Genomic DNA, 20953 nt, shown 5'->3' with positions numbered 1-20953 from the left:
AGGATAAACAAGAACTGATTTTTTTTAAAGGTTACCAATCGGGTATGAGATTTATCTGTGTATACCTTTTAATATCATTTTAATTTCTGAGATATATAAATTAATCAAATGGTCAAAACCCATATTAATTATATTTTAAAATCAAAACTTCAACTATTTATGCATTCCTTTGCTGTCTAGCTTATCTTCCAGAATGAAAGCTCTTAAAAAACTAGGACCAAAATACCATATGAGATCGCTCATATGTGGAATCTAAAGACTCATGGACAGAGAATACAGACTTGTGGTTACCAGGGGGGTAGAGGGTGGGAAGGGATAGACTGGGATTTCAAAATTGTAGAATAGATAAACAAGATTACACTGTATAGCACAGGGAAATATACACAAAATGTTATGATAAATCACAGAGAAAAAAATGTGACAATGAGTGTGTATATGTCCATGAATGACTGAAAAATTGTGCTGAACACTGGAATTTGACACAACATTGTAAAATGATAATAAATCAATAAAAAAATGTTAAAAAAAAAGCAAACATGGTGTATATGTTAACAGTGGAATATTATTCAGCTATAAAATAAAAGGAAATCCTGCCATTTGTGACCAAAAAAAAAAAAAAAAAAACTAGGACCTTGTTCACACAGTGTATGCCCAGCCCTGGAAATGTAATCAGGGCTCATTAAATATTTGCTAAAAAACAAATACATCTAAAGCAGGTACAACCAGCAAAGCCACAAGTTGAACCTTTTCAAATTAAACTTGTGCTCCCCTCCTATAACCATCTCCTTTTTTTGAAAATTTGAATATAGTTGGCATACAAGATTATGTTAGTTCCAGGTATATACTACATAGTGATTTGACATTTGCATACATCATGAAATTATCATGATAACTGTAGTAATCATTTGTCTCCATATAAAGTTATTACAGTATTACTGACTATATTCCTTATGTTATATCTTACATTCCCATGACTTATTTATTTTATAACTGGAAGCTTGTACCTCTTAATCCCTTTCACTTATTTCACTCACCCTCCCCTCCCCTCCCCTCTGGCAACCACCCATTTTTTTTCTCTGTATCTATGAGTCTGTTTTCATTTTGATTTTTGTTTTTTAGATTCCACATATAAGTGAGATCACAGGGCATTTGTTTTTCCCTGTCTGACTTATTTCACTTAGCATAATACCCTCTAGATCCACCCATGTTGTTGTAAATGGCAATATTTCTTTTTTAATGGCTAAGTAATACTCCATTGTGTGTGGAGTGTGTATACACACACACCATATCTTCTTTATCCATTCATCTATCAATGGACACTTGGGTTGCTTCCACATCTTGGCTGCTATAAACAATGCTGCAGTGAACACTGGGGTGCTACCACCATCTCCTTGTTGCTACTTCTTTACTCAGTGCAGGAACTCTGCCACAGCCACACCGAACTGCTTCAACAGTGCCTTTTTCTCCTGAGGTCCCCTCCAAAATCCTTCACAGCTCCTCTTATCCTCTCTCCCACATCAAACGAATCTGCTCTCACCATTTTAACTATTACATGCAGGAAAACAGTCACTTTTTAGACCTGCCTTCTCTCAAATTCCATGTCCTCATTGCCAACTGTCTGCTCCACCTTTTCCACATGCATGTCCAACCACTTCAATCCAGCTTGCCAAATTAGCTCTGTACTCTCAACCTTCCAATTTCTTTCAGTAGGACGTTCTTTCTGTTACCTAATGGGAAAACTTAAGTCACTTCTGATTGCTTCCTCCAAAGCCAAACCAATCACAAACTTAAGAGATTCTTTCTTCATGGCAAGCTTCCTCCTTTCATTTCCATCATCTCAGGTCTGGGCCATTGCAAAAGCATCCAGAATGAAGTCTGTGTCTCCAGAGTCTACCCTTCCTAAGGTTCCTGTAGGAAACCTCCAGATTAAATTTGCTCAAATATTACTTGATCACGTTATTCCCTTTCCAAAAATTTTCCCTGAGTCCTCACTTAATATCACTGTTGCCATTTTTAGACAGCACTCAAAAGCTGTCCATCTCATTCTGCCTTCCACTCTTTGTGGGGTCATTTGCCTCAAGTTTCCTCCTTACGTGAGGGTGAATAACAAGCAGCCTATGCCAGGAAATCTATGGCTATTGTCTCAAACCATCAAGTCTCCAGGGCCAGGGCCAGACCAACTTGGACAAGGTATCTATGTCTACAGAAAGTAATTATTCATTACACACAGACTGAATTACAGCAGTGTGTGTGGCTCTTGGGATCTGCATTTCCTCTTCCTCCTCTATCTAGGTGTTTCCCTAAGTCACCAGGGGAACTCAGGACATCAGAAACAGGTCAGAGTCTATGATTCACAAGACCTCTGATGAGATTACTTTAATTGCTCAATAATTCTGTAAAAGGATAGAACTGATTTGTCTGGAATCAAAAAGAATGAGGAGGAGTGTAGGAATCAGACCCATTTTCTATTATGAGATAAATCTCAAACTACGTCTCCCTAAAGGAAGCTGGAGGAGCACAGAACTTCTTTAAAGCCCTGTTGAAAAAAGTCATCATCCCAGCCCTAATGAGATGGAGAGTCAGTACCACAAGTTGAGAGAGGTAGCTCTTATAGAACGGAGTGCAAAAGTAGTTAGCAAACCTGAGGAAAAATACAGCTGATAGCACCTAGAGCTGAGAGGTAAATATGCAAATTACTGAAAAGTGAAAACAGCTGAAGGCTTCACATAATTACGTGACTAGCTCTCACGAAGCCTTGACCTTCATCAGCTTCAGAAAGAAGTGAACTCTAAAGCAGTGGTCCTCGGGTGAACTCTAAAGCAGTGGTCCTCAAAGTGTGGTCCACAGACCCTGAGGGAAACCTGAGGCCTTTTCAGGGGTTCCACTAGGTGAAACTATTTTCATAACAAAACTCAGATATGATTTGCCTTTTTTACTGGGCCAGCCATTCCACTGATGGTACAAAAGCAATGGTGGGTCAAACTGCTGGTTCCTGAGCAGGAGTAGAGACAATGGCACCAAGTAAAACTCTTCACCACCACACACTTCTTCACTGCACAGGGAAAGACGAAATGCTAGCTTTATGAAAGAACATCCTTGTTGAGGCAGAAAAATTATATTCAATCTCAATCATCAAGTACATCTTTTTAATATTCTCTGTGACAAAATGAGAAGTACATATAAAACAGAAAACAATGGTAGTCTTCCAAGTAAAGCATTCATGTGATTGTTTGAATTGCAAAATTTTTCTGTGGAACATCATGTTTACTTGAAAGAATGGGGGACACACAGGTGATGGTTATTCAGACTTTGGTACTTGGCAGGCATTCTCTAGAAAATGAAACAGTAAGCCTGTCATTTCAAGGAAAACAACTGCCAGTATTTGCTGCCAATGATAAAATTTGAGCTGCCAAGAGAAAATTAGAATTTTGGCAAAATTGTATCTGTCACCATGAGCTTGGCAGCTTCCCAATACTTAACTGTTTTTCTGATGACAGTGCAGTAATATTACTTTTTGACAATGCATAATAAAATGTGGCAACGTTTGGAAATTCTATATAATTCAATGAACCAGTATTTTCCAAACACCTATCATACAATGTCACAGAATCATGCATGGGTAAAAGATCCAGTCAAAGTGAGAGAAAACCAATGGATTTTAATGTAACAAAGTATGAAATACTTTGTTACACTGTAGCACTGATAATATGTAGCACTGATAATATTTCAGATTCCACATTGCAGCCAACCTTCACAAAACCACCCCTTGTTAACTTCTGTGTAGCACCAAACAAGAATACCCACCATTATCTGAAAAGGCTATAGAAATACTCTTCCCTTTTCCAACTAATTATTTATGTGAGGCTGGATTTTCTTTATAATTCATCAAAAACAACATATTGAACCAACTGAATGCAGAAACAATATGCAATCCAGCTGTCTTCTATTAAGCCAGATATTAACAAGAGTTCATAAAGACAACACCATTCTTCCCACTAATCTTTTTGAAACAGCATTTTTCATTTTAAAAAATGCTTATGTTTACTTATAATGGATTTATTATTTCTAAATGAATTAATGAACACTTCCATTCCCCACATTAAAAATATACTGATGGTATATACAATGGAATATGACTCAGCCATAAAAAAGAATAAAACAATGCCACTTGCAGCAACATGGATGGACCTGGAGACCATCATTCTAAGTGAAGTAAGCCAGAAAGGGAAAGAAAAATACCATATGATATCACATATATGTGGAATCTAAAAAAAAAAGTATAAATGAACTTATTTACAAAGCAGAAACAGACTTCACAGACATAGAAAACAAACCAGGTGGTAAAGGGGGTAGGAAGGGATAAACTGGGAGTTTGAGATTTGCAGATACTAACTACTACATATAAAATAGAATTTGTACTGTATAGTACAGGGAACTATATTCAGTATCTTGTAGTAATCTATAATGAAAAGGAATATGAAAAAGAATATATGCATGTACATATATGACTGAAACATTATGCTGTATACCAGAAATTGACAGAACATTATAAAATGGCATTTCAATTAAAAAAATAAAATGTAAATATATATATGTAGAGAGAGAGAAAGAAGGGAAGGAAGATAATAGCTTAGTTGTAGAGCACATGCTTAGCATGCAGGAGGTCCTGGGTTCAATCCCTAATACCTCCACTAAAAAAAAAAAGTTAAAAAAATTTTAAATATATATATAAAGAAGACCCCAAAGAACTTTTAAAGTACATATAAGATACCAAAAGCCTGAGAACCACTCTGGTCTAGAATATACCACTGCCTGTCCAGAATATCCATGAGGTTCCTAAGGACTAAGTATTTTGTATTTCAGGGCCTAAGAGAAATTAGCACTCTCAATATTTGTTCCAAAAATGCCAGGTCTAGTTACCCATTCTGTAAGAAGAGAGGGTGAGAATTTAGGGGCATTAAAGAAGGATTTTCTCTGCATTTCACCGACAGATCAAAGCATCTGATTTCATGCTAAAATCGAGGGAACCTATGACCAGACAATTCCAAAGTCATAGAAGGAATCTAGCATGAAAGCTAAACTCAACTTCACATCATTATCAGATCCTGAAGTTAAGGGTTCCTCTAGATAGTTTTTCAGCAAGGGACAACTTATCATTTACATATTCATTTTTGGATTTGATTATAAATATTCTGCCCTCCTCCCATCCTTTTCTCCTACCCACCCCTTCAAAGTTGTTCCTCTGTGCTCAGTCTTCTCACTTTGCCTGGCATATAGCAAGTGCTCAATAAATAGCAACTGCACTTATTAACATAAACTCTCCCAGAGCAACATCTTCTGTCCCATGACCTCAATCACGTCCAACATTCTCAACTTTCTATCACCAGCTAGACCTACAGAACAAACCTCCAGGCCTTTCTACCTAGATGTGCTGCAGGAACCTCAACTCAGTATGCCCAAAGGGTGACTCTTTTATATTTCTCCTCAAAGCTGCCCCTCCTCCTAATATTTTTTCCTGCATCACCGCCCACCTGATCATTAACATCAGAAACCTAGGACCATTCCAGATGCTCCTTGTCCCACGCTCCCTACATCTACTTTGCCACCAAGTTTTGTCCACTTTGCCATTGTTAACATCTCTCTAAACCCTCTCTGTTCCCACTGCAACTACACAAAGTCCTCACCATCTCTAGCCTGGTCTCTAGTTTTCTCATTGGCTCCCTGCCTCGAGTCAAACTTTTCTCATCAACCCACACACTGAAAATACAGTAATCTCAAACATATATTTCATGTTACTTTCCTACTAATTATCTTTCCATGGTTTTCCTGCAACATGCTCTTCAAATGATTTTACTCATGTATGCCTCTAAGAATTTTTAAAACCATGTATTCCTTGCACATCTTAATGTTGAACTCTAAACTTTTTCACCACAAGTTTAAACAAGTTTATCCTTTTGTTAAGAGGAGGTTGAAAATACTATACATTTTGTAGAAAGAACTAAGTTAAGGATTGGCTGTAATTGAAATAAACACTTCATGACTTGATTTGATAAAATGAATTTTAACTATCACATTGAATAACACACATCTAAACTAAAAGAAATCTCTTTTTACAAGTTTTATGCAAGTTTTACCCAAAATAGCTTGAAAAATCTGTGGTCCCAAAAACATTTTACTCATATTTAACTGTTGTGTTCTTCTGAATTCAGAATATCCCAACAAGGAACAAGCTTCACCCTAACAGTGTATGAGGCAGAGGAAGACCAGAAGCCTTCTGGATTTTCGAGGTTCCTTGGTCAATCATCAAAGGAGGCCTCCCTATAATTAGTATTTCCAAAATACTCCATTTCCCAACATGAGGTTTTTATATCTGGAACAATACACCAGAGTAAAATTTGAGAGTGTGAGGAATATGACACTCCCCATCCTTTTTTTGTAAGATCAGTTTTAGAAGTGTTCATTCATTTGGAGGCTGAGAATCTGGAAATTGATTCTTCTAAAGCTGTATGTGCAGGTGTATCCCCTGGACGTGTCAGACCCCTGAATACCCTGCTTGAAAACCACTGCTCTGGAAGATACAGTTCTAACTCTGGCAAAACATCCAAAATCCTTTGTGATCTAACCCCTATTAATTTCTTTCTTCCTATTTGTCCCTGGATGGCTCCCTTCAAACACAACTCAGATCTGTCAGACTGTTTTCAGTTCTTTTTTCAGACCTTGATGTATCTTCACTAAAGCTACTTTGTATCTGGAATGTCCTCTCACCTCTTTAATTCCAGAAAACACTTGACAATTTCTCAAGGCTCCATTCAGTCCAATCAATAAACATTGGTGACTTTATGGGCACCAAAGGGACGGTTTTTATGCAAATAGTGCCTCAGTATTTATCAGAAGAAACGAAGGATAAGATGAAACACTGTCCCTAAGGGCCTCTCAGCTACTTGTTGATTGGCTAAATCCACAGGGGATGAAGTTAAGATGCGATCTGAAGTATATGAGAAAGCAGGGTTAACTCCACAAGGAAGGAAAGATTAAAAGATCTCCTAGATCCAGAACAGAAATGTGAAGACCACGGAATGGGAATAATATAGCTTTCCCAATAAATCTAGGTTAAATATCCTTCTAATGTTCTATCAGAATACACATCACACAATATGGCAAATGCTGTTTACTTGATTAAAATCTCCCTTAGGCTATAATGCCTGTGAAAACACACCTGCCTTGTTCACCACCGTATCTCCTTCAGTGCCTTCCATTATGCCTTGGTTCGTTTAATATTTGCCGATGTTTATTAAACACTGTTGAATGATTAAATGAACTAATGGATGAATGGATACATGAAGAGTTAAATTCCACTGCATCTCAGATTCTGTTTGAATCTCTACGGTTTAGGAAAGTATTTCTCTACATATACTGAAGATGGGGAAGTTAGAAAGTGGGTAGTCATGTTAAATTCAGCCATGAGGCCTGAGAGGAGCTTGGGCTCACGCCTAAGCCAGGAGAATTTAAACTGCATTGGGGCGGGAAAGAGGAGGCACGGAGGCCCAGGATGAGGGGATGCTGCAGGGTTCGGTCACCCAGAGGAAGGGCCGACTAAATTCATGGGGCGTGGCTGGGGGTGAGGGGTGAGAAGGATTCAGGAGAGGCGCGAAGTCCAGGCGGGGTAGGAGGCTGCGGCCCGCTCGCCTCCTAGGGGATGGAGAGGTGACTGGCGGAAAGCAGGGCTGGGGCAAGAGCGACCAGAGGGCTGGGGGCCGCTTGAAAGGACCCGGGCAGAGGGAGGGGCAGGAAAGTCAGGCCGGCAGAGGGTCGTTCTGCCGGCTCCGAGGCCACACTCACCCAGAGGACTCAGCTTCGCCCCGGCTGGGCGCCGGCTCCGCGTTGCTTCTTCCCTTGGCCTGCTAGGCGAGCCGGCGGCCTCAGGCGCCCCTAGCAACCACGCACCGCCACGCGACCCGCGCTCTCAGCCGCCGGCGCCGCTGCCGCCAGCCACGCACTGCGCGCGCCCCCAGCGGACGGACTGAGGGCCTGAAGGGGCGATAGCGGTGGGAGGGAGACCAGCGCGCGGAATCTCGGGGTTGTCGAGCCTGGGCGGGCAGGCAGTCACCGGCCTCGCGCACGCGCAGTCGCTTCAATGACGGTGGAACCTACAGAGCGGGATTCTGGGAGATGTAGTCTCGCAATTAAATTCCTAAAAGGCTCCTTTCTGGCATTCCAGGACTGTCTATAACCTGATTCCACTTAAGCCATATGGACTCTTTCTTTGTCCATACCTTAATTCGCTCCTCTAAAATTAAAGAGCTCAAGTTTTATTAAAGAATTTTCTTAAAATTCTTTCCAGTAAAGTCCTTTGAGTTTGACTTCAGGAAAGGGGAGATTGCCAGATCCGCTATGCTTCCCTCAACCCACCTTCCCCTAACCCTAACACACCTGGCAGGCTACAATTACAACCACCTGATTTCTGGGCTTCAAGTGGGAATTTTTAGAAACACTGTCTCAATTATTTCCCCAGACAAGATAGATAGTGCCCCCTCAGCCTCAGATGTCCCTACACCTAATGGATTTGGAGATGTAAAGAGAGCTGGAGAATGAAAAAAGCTTTTCTAAACAGTTGGCTACAGAAATGAAAGGGACAATAAAAGATGAAACTAATTTAAAGAAAACAATCTGGACCAGAGCAAGGATGCTTACTAAATAATTGATTTAGGCAACAGTCACTGATGGATGTTAAAATCATTAGAGGACTGATGAGAGAATTTTACACTGAAAGGATGTTTGCCATCACTTGTATATTTTACTCAATTTTAGATCATGAAATGTGGGATAGCTATAAATTGTCTCTTGATGTGATGCAACATGAACTACACAGTAATATTTACATAGTGTATTTTTGTCTAAAAATCTGTTGAATCTGAACCTAATCAAGTTTTGGCTTATGTTTCCAGTTTATAGGAAACAAAGAGAAACACCACCATAAGAAAGCAATCTGACAATTGCAGAATGTGGGCCAGTGTATAGATGAATCACCTTGTTTCTTCAACAATTTCAGAGTATAAAAAAATAGTGAGGTGTTCTATATCATAAGAGATTTAAGAGACATAATCACATGCAATGAGTGGAACTTGTTTGGATCCAGAGTCAAACAAATGAACTGTAAAAAGAATTTTTGAGACAACAGACAAATCTGCATATGGACTGAAGACATTAAAAACATAGTTAATGTTAAGAAATCATTATTAATTTTGTTAGTTATTATAGTTTACTGAATGGGAATCCCCCCATATATCCTCAATCCAGGAATGTGTAAATATTCCCTTATATGGCAAAATATGTGATTAAGGATTTTGAGAGGATGATCTTGAAAGGATTAGGGAATTTTCCTGGCTTATTTGGATGGTCCCTAACTCCAATAACCACTGTTCTTAGTGAGGCAGAGGGAGATGGGACAGACACAGAAAAGACACAGAAAAAAGAAAGAGGCAATGTGACCAAGGAGACAGAGATCAGAGTGATGTGGAGACAAGCCAAGATGCCTGAGGCTACCAGAAGGTGGAAGAGGCAAGAATGGATTCTTGCCTAGAACTTTCTGAGGGAATGGGGTTCTTCAGACAGTCTGATTTTGGAATTCTGGCTTCCAGAACTGTGGGAGAATTTCCATTGTTTGAAGTCACGAAATTTGTGGTAATTTGTTGTGGCAGCCACAGGGTATTTTGACATCTGAGTTATTTGGAAAGGTATCCTTATTTTTGTACAGACACTTTTAAGGATTAAATGACATAATGCCAGGTGTTTGCTTTTGCTTTAAAAAATTACAGCAAACACCCCAGTAGCATCAAGCACATTTATCATTCAGGTCTTAGTTTCTAATATCATTCTCCATTAGAAGGAACCAGGGCTCCTTGGAGAAATGGCTGATTCTAGGAGTGAGACAGGAAATAAGCAGTCAAAATAAGCCTGAAGCATCAGTAGTTCCTAAAACAAAACAAAAAAACCAGATTGGTGGGAGTATGTCACAGGAGCTAACTGAAAGAACTCCCAATGACCAAATGTGGAACAATCTGAGCAATAAAAGTAACAGTGGTTTCTAACCCAAAGTATAAAACAAGTATCCATGAGTCCTTGGTATAAATAAATGGTTGGATATGTTCATAAATGCAGTAGAGACAAATTTCCTAGACAGAAAAATTCCAAATAAAGTATGTAGCCCTAAAGGAGGGGGTGCATAACATCCCCACCCCATTCCTTAAGTGTGGACTGTGCAGAGTGACTTCTTTTCAAAAGAAGTATGGAAAGGGAGGTGAAGTAAGGCAAAAGGAGTAACAGTAGAAAAATCTGACAAACACCACTTCAGCCAGGTGATCAAGGTCAACATCAAGTCATAAATCATGTAGGTAATATATGCCCTTGATATGTGATAAAAAATGGCATTTTACTTTTGTGATCTTCCTCTCCAAAACTCGTAACTCCAATCTAGTCATGAGAAACATCAGGCAAATTCCTATAGACATGCCTCCTACAAAATACCTGACCAGTAATTCTCAAAATTGTCAAAGACATCAAAAACAAGAATTCTGAGAAACTGTTTCAGTCAGAGGAGCCCAAGGAGACAATTATATGTAATGTGTAATGAGATCTTGAAACAGGAAAACGACATTAGGTAAGAATTAAGGAAATATTAATAAAATACAGGTTTCAGTTGATAATACAGCTCACACTTGAACAACAGGTTTGAACCACATGGATCCACTTACATGTGAATTTTTTTCAGAAATACCTACAGTAGTACTATACAATCTGCAGTTGGTTGAATCCTTGGATACGGAGGGTTGACTGTAAAGTTATGTTCAGATTTTCAACTGCGCAGCGGTCAGTGTCCTTGAACCCTGCATTTTTCAAGGGTTAACTGTACATCAATACTGGTTTGCTAGTTGTAAAAAATGTATCATAAAAATGTAAGATGTGAATAATAGGGGAAATTGTGTTTAGGGGTTAGGTGTAATATATGAACTTTCTGTACTATCTGCTCAGTTTTTCTGTAGATCTAAAACTGTTTTAAAATATAAAATCTGTTTAAAAAAAAAGCAGCAACAGAAATTTGCCTAGTTCACTTTAACTAAGTGCTCAGATAACTTCACCACTAATGAGGAAAAGCAAAATCATCAGTCTCCAGATTTGATATTCTAAGAGGACACATCACCACTTAGGCAGTGTTTCTGCCAAAAATGTATATTTGAATCAAATCACACAGAAAAATCTGATATACCCAAACATCAGCTATACTCAAATCACTAAAAAAATCAGTTATACCCAAAGTATCAATCGATACTGTAAAAGGAAGGAAGGATGAGGAATGGTTCTAGATTGGAGGCTAACAGGACATCACAACCAAACACAAAGCATGATCTTGGGTTGGATCCTAGACTAGGAGAAAAACTAGTATAAAGAACATTACTAGAATAATTGGCAATATTTGAATATGGGCTGCAGATTAGTTAATAGTATTATATCAATGTTGAATTTCCTGATTTCATTAATCATACTATGGCTACATAATTAAATACCTTTTCTTTCTTAAGAAATTCACACTTCATTACTTAAAGGTAAAAGGGGGATGGTATTTATAATTTACTCTCAAATGGTTCAGAAAAATATTATAAAACCAGTTGTGACAAAGTGTTGAATGTGGGTTACAGGTACGTGGGAGTTCTTTGTACTGTTCTTACAACTTTTCTTTAAATTTTAAATTATTTCAAAAAATGCTTATATAGAACTCTATCAATGACAAAATTTAAAAGGGAATAGGTAAGACCAGTGCGACAAAATGTTGATAACTACTGTACCTGCGGGATCAGGGTATGGGGGTTTAGTATGCCATTCTCTCTACTTTTATATATTTGAAAATTTTATAAGCTCCTTCTCGCCTCCCAAAAAGGTAAAACACATATATGCTCACATGCAAGCAAAACCAAACACAAGCACAAATCCTCAAACCTTCCAGACATTCTCTAAATTCCAGGCACTGCTCAGACCGTTCACTCCAAATCCTCTCAACACTTTGTGCAATAATTGTTGTAAAACTGTTTACACATTCCTAATCCCTTAGATTGTATGCTCACAAGGATGGGAACACATTTTCATATAATGCTTCCTCATAAAATGATTAATTATTGTTTGATGCAATACTTGGCCTAAAAATTTGGATGTAAATTTAATTTCTCTACATCAAATTGTTTATGTACCAGATACACAAGATATTTCAAGCTAGTTTTTAACAAATTATTTGCAAGAAATGAATAATTATTTTATAAGGTAATCCCCTTAGTTTATCTTTTAGGAAAAAAAATCCATATTTAAAAATACAATACTGTACATATTTGTCTTAATCCAGACAGGTCTTAGTGAAGTACTGTGGTTTTGTTAAAAACAAAAGTTCTGATTTGTTAGAGATATATTCCAAGGTATTTATGGATAACATTGTATGTTGCCCAGAATTTGTTTTAAAATACTTGAGTAAAAAAACAATAGATATGGTAGCTACTGAAGTGGTGATGGGGTTCACTGAACTAATCTATTTTTGTGTACATTTGAAATTTTCCAACTAATAGACTTAATATGTTCAAAACTAAACTCAAATTTTCCCACCCACTACCACTCCACTAACAGCCTTCCCCATTTCAGTCAATGGGAATTCCATCCTTCCAATTGTTCAAAAAACCATGGAGTAACTTGACTTGCTTTTCTTTGTTACACCCTCACATCCAATCAGTCAAGAAAATTTATTTGTTCCATGTTCAAGTATATTCAAAATCTGACTTATAAAAAAAATCTATTTTTCACCACTCCATTGGAACCACCCCAGTCCAGGATACCATTATCTCTTGCGTGGATCATTACAGTAGCCTCCCAACTGCTCACCCTACTTCCCATCCTTCCCTACTCCTCACTGTCCATTCACAACACCACATTGAAGAGCAGTCTTTTAGAACATAAAGCAGATCACAGAACTCTTCTGATCAAAGCTCACCAACAGATCCCTACTCTGTGTAAAGTACAAGGTGTACAAGGCCGACATCTGGTCTCCATCACCTTCCTGTCCTCATTTCCTACCATTCTCTCCCTTCTTCACTTCTCCCGCCCACATGGCCTCCTCATAGCTCCTCAAACACTCCAGGCATAGTTCCATCTCAGGGCCTTTGAAGATCATTCTACCTGCGTAGCCTTTTCCTTCAGAGAGCTGCACTGCTTTGTTTAAATATCACCTTCTCGGTGAGGCCTACCCTGGCTATCCAACTCAGCACTCCTTATCCCCTTTCGCTGCTTTTATTTCTCCAGAGCTTTTATCACCTTGCTACATACTATATAATTCACTCATTTTAATAAGTTCACTGTCTCCCCAACCAGATTGTAAACTCTGTGACAAACAGGCAGCTCCAGTGCCTAGAACAGTATTTGGCATATAGAAAGGACTCAATAAATGTATGTTGAACTGAATTGAAATAATCTAGATAGGAGGTAATTGTTGCCTCTAGAAAAAGTTATTTTTGCCAAAATACAAACACAGACAGTAGGCAATGAAGACGAGGATTAAAAATATTTCCTATAAAAATAAGGACACTTTACTCATCTAAAACAATTGGAATATAAGGAAGGATAAAGTAGTCTCCCTATGTTTTGGATGGAGAAATTAGCTTGTCACAAGCCATCCAGTGAGTGAAGGTTTAAGCTTTCCAGTATGGATTAGGATTCTAACTAATGGGCCTGCCAAACACCCCTTCTGGTAAACTGCACAATCTCCATAAACAGCCGTTCTTCTAAAGCAGCTGGGCTTCCCTATACATTGAAACTCCACCAATTAAAACTAGTCACTAAGCCTGAGATCACAAAGCAATCCAATTTACCCTTCTGTTTAAACTTATTCTTTCCCATTTCAGCTCCACTGGCCTTGGCTTGGAAGTAGGAGACCACATGTAGCTCATCTGGGAGGCAGGATGCTTGAAGGCAGGAAAAGATAAAACCAGCTCTCAAACCAGGATCTTGTTTGAACAGGACACCAGTTCTCTCAGCACACAAAGCAGCTATAAGAAGAGCTGAACCTCCCAACCCTTTACCTAGGCAGCTCCAAGTAGGGTAAGGCATACCTCTTATTACAAGAGTTTACAAACAGAACTACCAAAAAGAAAAGAAGGGAGAGAGGGAGAGAGAGAGACAGGGGAGAGAAATAGAGGGAGACAGAGAAAGAAAAAGAAAAAGAAAAAAAGAAAAACAAAGAATGAAACAAAGAAACAAAGAAAAGGAGAGGGAGGGAGGGAAGGAATGAAGGAAAGAAAGAAAGAAAAAGGTACACTCCCCACCCCACCCCCATGGCCCCATGGATGGGAATGTGGGCTACAGGCTGGGGAGTCCTCCACAACAGGGGCTGATAGCATCTATCTCCACAGCCTAGAGCTGAGGCAGGCTCTGTCTTCATCACTGTCTTGGGGTCAGTGCATCTAAAGCAAGAACCTGCTGGGAAGATTACAGGAGCTCTAGAAAGGAAGAGATCTCTCAGGTAGAAGGTGTCTCCCTAAGGTCTGGGAGCCATGTTCCTGGTGTTAAAGGCACATTATTGGAGAAAAGACCCCTGGATGTAGAGAAGGAAGGAATCTCCTCTGGCACCAACAACAATGAAGTTTACTGGTTGAAATCATCCTGAATCTGGAGGAAAGAAGGAGCTTTATACATAAATCTCTTCTATGTTCTCCTTCTCAAATCAGTTGATTGGCATCTTATCTCTCTCAGTCTCTTTAGCTCTAGGTTGAGTTGGTGGCTTGTAGAGTAGAAAAAGGAAGAGCTGGCGACAGCAAGGCAATGAAGGTTGGAGGCTGGACCCCGGGAATCTGGGATCACGTGCTGTGGGTTGGCCTCAGGAGGTGAATGAGTTTCCTGCAGTGTTTGGTGGAGGCAGGCCTGGGACTGTTATGTGGCAGTAACTGATTCCCCAGAGAGAACAAGGCTAATTTCTCACTGGCACCCAGGGACACCAGCACCTGTGGGAAAGAGAGAGAGATGACAGAACATGACATGCAGAGGACTCTGATTTGGCCGAGCAGTGCCCACTTCAGAAAAGGACGAAAAAGAAAATGGGCCCTTAGGGACTCAAAATAGGTTGTGTGAGAGACTTTGGAGACAGGACTCATCAGGACCAGAGTCTACTTCCATTCTCTTTGGTTACAGACCATGAAACCAAGGCACCAAGGGACCCATGTACTTGTCCCCAGGAAGAGGCAATGAACATAGCAGTGATTGTAAGCCAAAATGTCAGATTCCCAGCCATGGATCCAGACTAGTGAGTCTTAAGCTCATTACCACCAAGAATCCCTTTTATTGTTTCCCACATAGATTGTCAGAAAACTCTATAACATGTGTCACCATTCTGTCAAAATTTCTCTTCTGCATGAATCACCCAATGCTACCACACTGAACTATTATGATTTGGAGGTTTAACATTGGTAGATGTATGATTTCCATTGGGCAGTTTATATACTGAAAATTGACCAAAATAAGCAGTGGTTAAGAATATGGGCTCTGGACTCAGACTTGAGTTTAAAAGTCCAATCCTACATACTAGCTTTGTAACTTGGACAAGTTATTAAGTTCTTAGTGCCTCAGTTTCATAGTCTGCGAAATGAGGGGCATAACTTAAACCACATAATAAGGCTAAAATGCTCAGCATATGCTTTCCACATGATAGGTGCTATAAAAAAGATCGTTAACACCTTCATGGCCCTCAGAACGAAACCATTCTCTATCTCAACATCTCCCAGTCTTCCCTCAACTCCCTCCTGCATGGTCTCTAGAAAAGAGAAACCCTGGTCTTTGGGATCCCAGGCATTTTCTAGTCCAACAGAGCCCTCTTCTAGGTCCCTGCCCTTCCCCAGGTAGGAGTGGTAGATGGAAAACTCATGTCCAAGACACAGCCCCTGGGTTTCCTGCTCCCAGAGAGGGATACAACTTGGGTTTCTGGATGTCCCAATTTCTTAATGACTAACTCAGAAAAATGCTGTGAAAACCAGCCCCACTGTGGTGATTCATAAGTCCCCTGCGGTGTACCTGATGGATGCAGGGCTCCTGTCGGAGGCTCCGGAGGGCAATGAGGGCGGCCTCCTTCACATTTGGCTGGGGGTCTCCACACGCCATCTCTAGGAGCCGCTGGGGTACTTGGCACTGTAACAGCTCCTCCCCCAATCCCTCAGGCCCCAAGTTGCCCAGAGCTGATGCAGCATTGCGCCGGATACCAGCCTGAGGATCTCCAAGCAGTTGGGTCATACGGGGTACCGCGGCTGCCAGGGCAGGTCCTAGGGGACCAGCTTGGTAGGCTGCATTACCCACAGCAAAGCTGGCACTGCGCCGCACAGCAGGGTCCTTGTCTCCAAGCCCCAGCAGCAGAAGGTTGAGCAGTCCAGCCTGACTCTGCAGGGCCCCACGCAGGGCTAAGCTGTGTTGGAGCAAGTGTCCCAGGAGTCCATAAGTACGGGCCCGCACGGAATTCTCTGGGTGGCCCAGGAGGCTGCGCAGGGGCCTATAGGATTCATCAGAGCCAGCCAGGAGTTCTTGGATAAAGGACAAGTGGCTGGGAGACAGTACCCGGGCGGTGTGGGCCAGGAGGGAGAGAAGATCAGAGGTCAGCAGCGGCTGGTCCCCCAGGAGGGCAACTGAGAGGAATGAGATGGTGGTTCTAGGGGAGGCAGCCACTGTGTTCACAAACTGCTTGAGAGAGGTGGGATCCGTGAGGGCCAGGTGTGTGAGAAGACTGACGGGCAGCTCGACTTGTGTCAATGAAAGATGGTGGCAGCAGACCTGGGAGAAGTGGGGTGGGGTGCAGGCAAAATAGTTCAGGGAGAGGGAGAATACACTGCAGCTAGATAATGAGGAGCCCCAAATCTGGGAGAGAGGAAAGGCAAGCTCTGGTGAGAAATACCACAGAGTTGGAAGACCTGAGCTACAGCACTCCACGTGAGATATGATGTGGAGCCCAGGGGAACAGGTCCTTCCCAAGTTCATGCTTTGCTCTGGAAAGACTTAAGTCTCTGCTTTCAGAGACCCATTCACTGCTTAATGCCAACAATTGCCAGAGAAGTGACTCCTGGCTGAGGAGCTGAGTTGCCAGTGCCTAGACTAGGATGTCTGCCCCACTGAGCTCCACCGGAATCCAGGTAAGGGACTGATGGAGAGAGAAGGCACCAGCCCTGCTCCAAGCACATGCCTCTGCTAGGGCCCAAATGTCTTCTCCACTCCAACTCTTAGATCTAGCCAGATGCTGCCCTCTTACAGGGCCCTAGGAGAGCCCTGGAGCTGTCTGGAAGTAAATTCGAGTACACAAGGTTGGCCATCCTCCTCTCCCATCTTCCTGCCTGGGTAGGTTCCCAAGTACCTGCAGCAGGTGGGCTGTGACTTCTGAGTCTGTGAGGTCAGCCAAGATACCTTCGAGGAGGTCAGCATCCACATCCAGGGCGAAGGGGAAGCAGAGGAGTTGGCAGACAGAGAGCACCACCACGGGGAGAAACTCAGACCCTTGAGGCCTAAGGAGGGGAGTATGAAAAGATGTACTCAGCCTGGCTCACCACCCTTTAGCATTCTTCCTCCACTCCTGTCAAATTCCCTAGTCCAGCTCTCCTTCCCCAACATCAGCAATCCCATTTCTTGCCTCATAGCTCAAGCTGACAGTTCTTTCTCTCCTGCCTCCCCCAACTTCTGCCCCAACTGGCAGGCTAAATTTTCTGGTCTCCCTCCTCTAGCTCCAACTCACGCCTGGCCCAGCTGATGCAGGAAGCTGGGCGACAGCAGATGCTTCAGGGTGGACATGAGGATACTTCCACGCTGAGACAGGTGGCTCAGGCATAACTGGGGCTCCTGGGTAAAGGTGGCCACGGCCAGGCTCAGCAGGGCTGCTGTGCCTGGAAACACCAAGAATGGGGACCCAGTGGAGCAGGCAAGAGGCCTAGTTGCCCCTGCTTCACCATGGCTCTTAGGGCCACCACCTGTTCAGTCCCTTCCCCATCCTTGAGCATCTCCAGCATAGACTCTGCCATCTTCTCCCCAGGCAGCAGCAGCAGCAGCAATCTCTGTGGGCTAACCCAGTCCTAGGCTGTTTCCTCTTGAAGAGGGGTCAATACACTGGCCCCACAAAAGGGGCCATGCAGTTGGAAAGATACCTTGGGGTGAGATCAGTGTCCAGTCTGGCTCTAGGCTTTGTGGACTAGACAGTGACAGTTCCTCTTCCTGTGTAGACGCCTCTTCAGGGAGCCTCAGAGCCATGGAGAAGCGATGCCACAGAACAGTCCACATTTCTGAGCCAGCCACATCTCTTACTGGATTATCCTTCCCCTGCTAGAGACAAAATTGAAAGAAGGTGAATGGGGAGGTTGAAGTCAGGAATCAAAATGCCTTTTTTCATTCTTGTCCCTGACCCTGTGAGGAAGAGGAGTCCCAGAAATAATTCCTTCTGTTTCCCACTTAGGAGTTCCTTGTTGTCCTAGTTTCCTTTCTTATCACATCTTAACCCTCCGACGTCTCAACTCTTATGTATGTCTACTGGAAACCAGTGAATTAGAGCTTTTAGTCCCACTGAATCCCAAGGGATGAAGCTGAATGGTTCCCTTTAAAGGGCCCATACTGAGGCCAGGTGGGCCCATTCTAAGGCCATCACAGGCAGGGTAGTTTGAGAGGACAGAGGGATTGTGCTGCTTTACTTCCCATCCATTCTAGGATGCAACTGTACCTGGGTGAGGAGCTGAAGCAGCAGGATGAGGAGGCCATCGTAGAATCCACAGCCCCCTGGTGGAGTCAGCCGCACCTGTCGGAGAAGGGAAGGAAGAGGGCAGATCCCTGAGAGGGATGAGATGGCTGCGCAGGCCTGCACACCCAACTCCAAGTCAGGCATAGAGAGTTCTTCTTCAGCCTGGTGTAGTGGGGAGAGTTCTTTTGGACTTAGGAGTCTTGGTTCCTGCCTATTTTTTCAATGACTAACTCTGTCCTAAAGACACACAGTCTGGTAGGGTAGGCAGCCACAGAAACAATGATAGTGCAGGAAGAGACTTGCTAAACAAGAGGCTGTGAGGTAGGGGGGTGAGGAGAGGGAAGTAGACAAAGTTGAGTGTGCCTACCTCTGCTTCCTGGACGTAAGAGACTGATGGAATCAGAAGTTCGAAAGGCAGACAAGGAAGGGAGAATGTTCCAAGCTGAGGTCATAGCTTATATAAAGGCAGGTCATGAAAGATCACAGTGAATTTTGGAAATAGTAACTCGTTCGGTAGAGCAGGGTTAGAGAACCCAGAGGCAACAGATGAGCTTTGAATAGCCTGCTTAAAAAATGTGGACTTTATCCCGGAAACAGTGAGAAGCCAGTGAGGACTTACACAAGCTGCATGTGGGCAAGACTGCTCGTCTCTTTTCTCACTGCTATATTCTCAGAGCCTAGACTAGTGCCTGGTACTCAGTGTCTATTTATGTGCGAAGTAATTATTGGTTGAACAAGAGAGCAGGTTTTCCTTTAAGAAAGCTCACTCTGGCAGGAGTGAAGGAAACAGACTGGAGAGGAGAGAAGCTGGAGGAGAGATCCTTCGGGAGGTAAGTGTCCGAGTCTGAGAGAGAAGTGAGGCCTCCTCCCTCTTCAGAGGCTCTGCGCGTTAACAACAAATCTACAGCCCAGCAGTCTGGTCTCAGAGGGATCTATTATCTGGAGGCAGAAGCCTAGAACAGGAGAGACTCCTTGATTCGCTCATTCTCACTCCTCAGTTCACTCTAGGCTTACTGGCATTTCAGTCTTTTCTCCCTAAATGCAGACCTTATTTGACTCAGAGAAAACACGGCTCTGCATTCCCTGGTGGATCTCACCTCTGCAGGGGCAGACAGGGCATGTGTGGCCGCAGCGATCCACTCCACAGGCTGGAGGTCCACAGTTACTCCTTGCTGACCAAGCTGTCCCAACAGACAAGCTGCCGCACTCTGGGGAGAGTTAGACCAGGAGAAGGCATGTCTGAATCTGAATGGTACTCAGGATGGCAGAGAGGATTTATGTCTCTGTCTTGGTCCAGAAGAATGCCTCACAAACAGCTGCAAATGGGAAAATGACTCTCCTGCTCCCAGAAGGTGGGATGATGGGATGAGAGGGCGAGGAAGATGAAGGTTGAAAACTCACCACAAGCGAGACGACGGGCGAATGGGTAAAGACGGTAGCAACCTCGCTGCCTAGCTTCTCCATTCTGGAATAAGGAGATACATCAAGGGATACAGCAATGTGACAGGAGGCTGCTGAGTGGCCTTCCCTCTCCTTTGGCTGGCACTCTCCACCTAGGCTGCGTGTCCACCTCCAGGGCACAAAGTTGGTGGGAATCTAGGTCTGTTCTTTGTAGAGATACCTTCACTCTCTCTGTCCCAATCCTTCCTAAGGACATGCTGAAGGGCGTCACTCCCCATATCCCATGTCAGGTTGAGCTATGTGGGTGGAATATTTCAGAGGAGAGACCCTACTTTATGACTCACCCAGAAGGTAGATCTTGGAGCCGAAGGACAAGAAGGGAGAGGAGGTAGAGCGTCACTTCCGTAGACTCTTCCCAGTCCACTACCTTTGTCTACAAAGGAAACACAAGATACCAGAGCAACCTCTGACTGAGATGGAGAGGCCACCATGAGATGCCCACCTGTGTTGCTGGCCTACCTTGCCCTGCACCAACTTCAACAGTGACTCCAAGGCCAGGGGCTCTTGCCCTAGAAGACGGCACAGGCACTCACTGACGTGGCAGCAGGAGTACAGAACCTAAGGGGCATGGAAAAGAGTGTTGTCAGTGAGGCAGAGCTGCCCCTGGGCTCCTAGATTGGAAGTCTCAGCTGAAAGCAGGCTAGCCTTTCAACAGATTCAATAGTGTCAACCGGGGCTGTTAGAGAAATTCAGGTCACTTCTGCCTCTTGCTAGAAG

At 42.7% G+C, this 20953-nt stretch overlaps 2 protein-coding genes across 9 annotated transcripts in view; both read right to left on the bottom strand.

The window, feature by feature from the left end:
* Positions 1-8116, bottom strand: part of TTLL4 (tubulin tyrosine ligase like 4) — a 33782-nt gene extending 25666 nt beyond the window's left edge. For 2 of the 3 annotated variants that reach the window (XM_072961663.1, XM_072961664.1), the window contains exon 1: positions 7840-8116. The gene's annotated coding sequence lies outside the window, so the exon portion shown is untranslated. The remainder of the gene's footprint in view (positions 1-7839) is intronic. The other variant, XM_006207249.4, reaches the window with a different exon arrangement.
* Positions 8117-14649: 6533 nt separating this feature from the next.
* The window catches only part of STK36 (serine/threonine kinase 36), a 21734-nt gene continuing 15430 nt past the window's right edge, over positions 14650-20953 (bottom strand). For 5 of the 6 annotated variants that reach the window (XM_031678000.2, XM_006207250.4, XM_031677999.2 and 2 more), the window contains 10 exons: positions 20696-20794; positions 20521-20609; positions 20177-20240; positions 19873-19983; positions 18758-18832; positions 18192-18366; positions 17786-17933; positions 17411-17558; positions 16090-16836; positions 14650-15026 (listed from right to left, as the gene is read on the bottom strand). In XM_031678000.2, coding sequence (XP_031533860.1) covers positions 14883-15026; positions 16090-16836; positions 17411-17558; positions 17786-17933; positions 18192-18366; positions 18758-18832; positions 19873-19983; positions 20177-20240; positions 20521-20609; positions 20696-20794 — 1800 coding nt within the window. In that variant the 3' untranslated portion in view covers positions 14650-14882. The remainder of the gene's footprint in view (positions 15027-16089; positions 16837-17410; positions 17559-17785; positions 17934-18191; positions 18367-18757; positions 18833-19872; positions 19984-20176; positions 20241-20520; positions 20610-20695; positions 20795-20953) is intronic. The other variant, XM_072961660.1, reaches the window with a different exon arrangement.

The sequence above is a fragment of the Vicugna pacos genome, chromosome 5, assembly GCF_048564905.1.
Source record: "Vicugna pacos chromosome 5, VicPac4, whole genome shotgun sequence".
In the NCBI taxonomy this organism is placed as follows: Eukaryota; Metazoa; Chordata; class Mammalia; order Artiodactyla; family Camelidae; genus Vicugna; species Vicugna pacos.
Note: the sequence above shows the minus strand (reverse complement) of the source record. Positions and strands in the feature narration are given on the sequence as shown.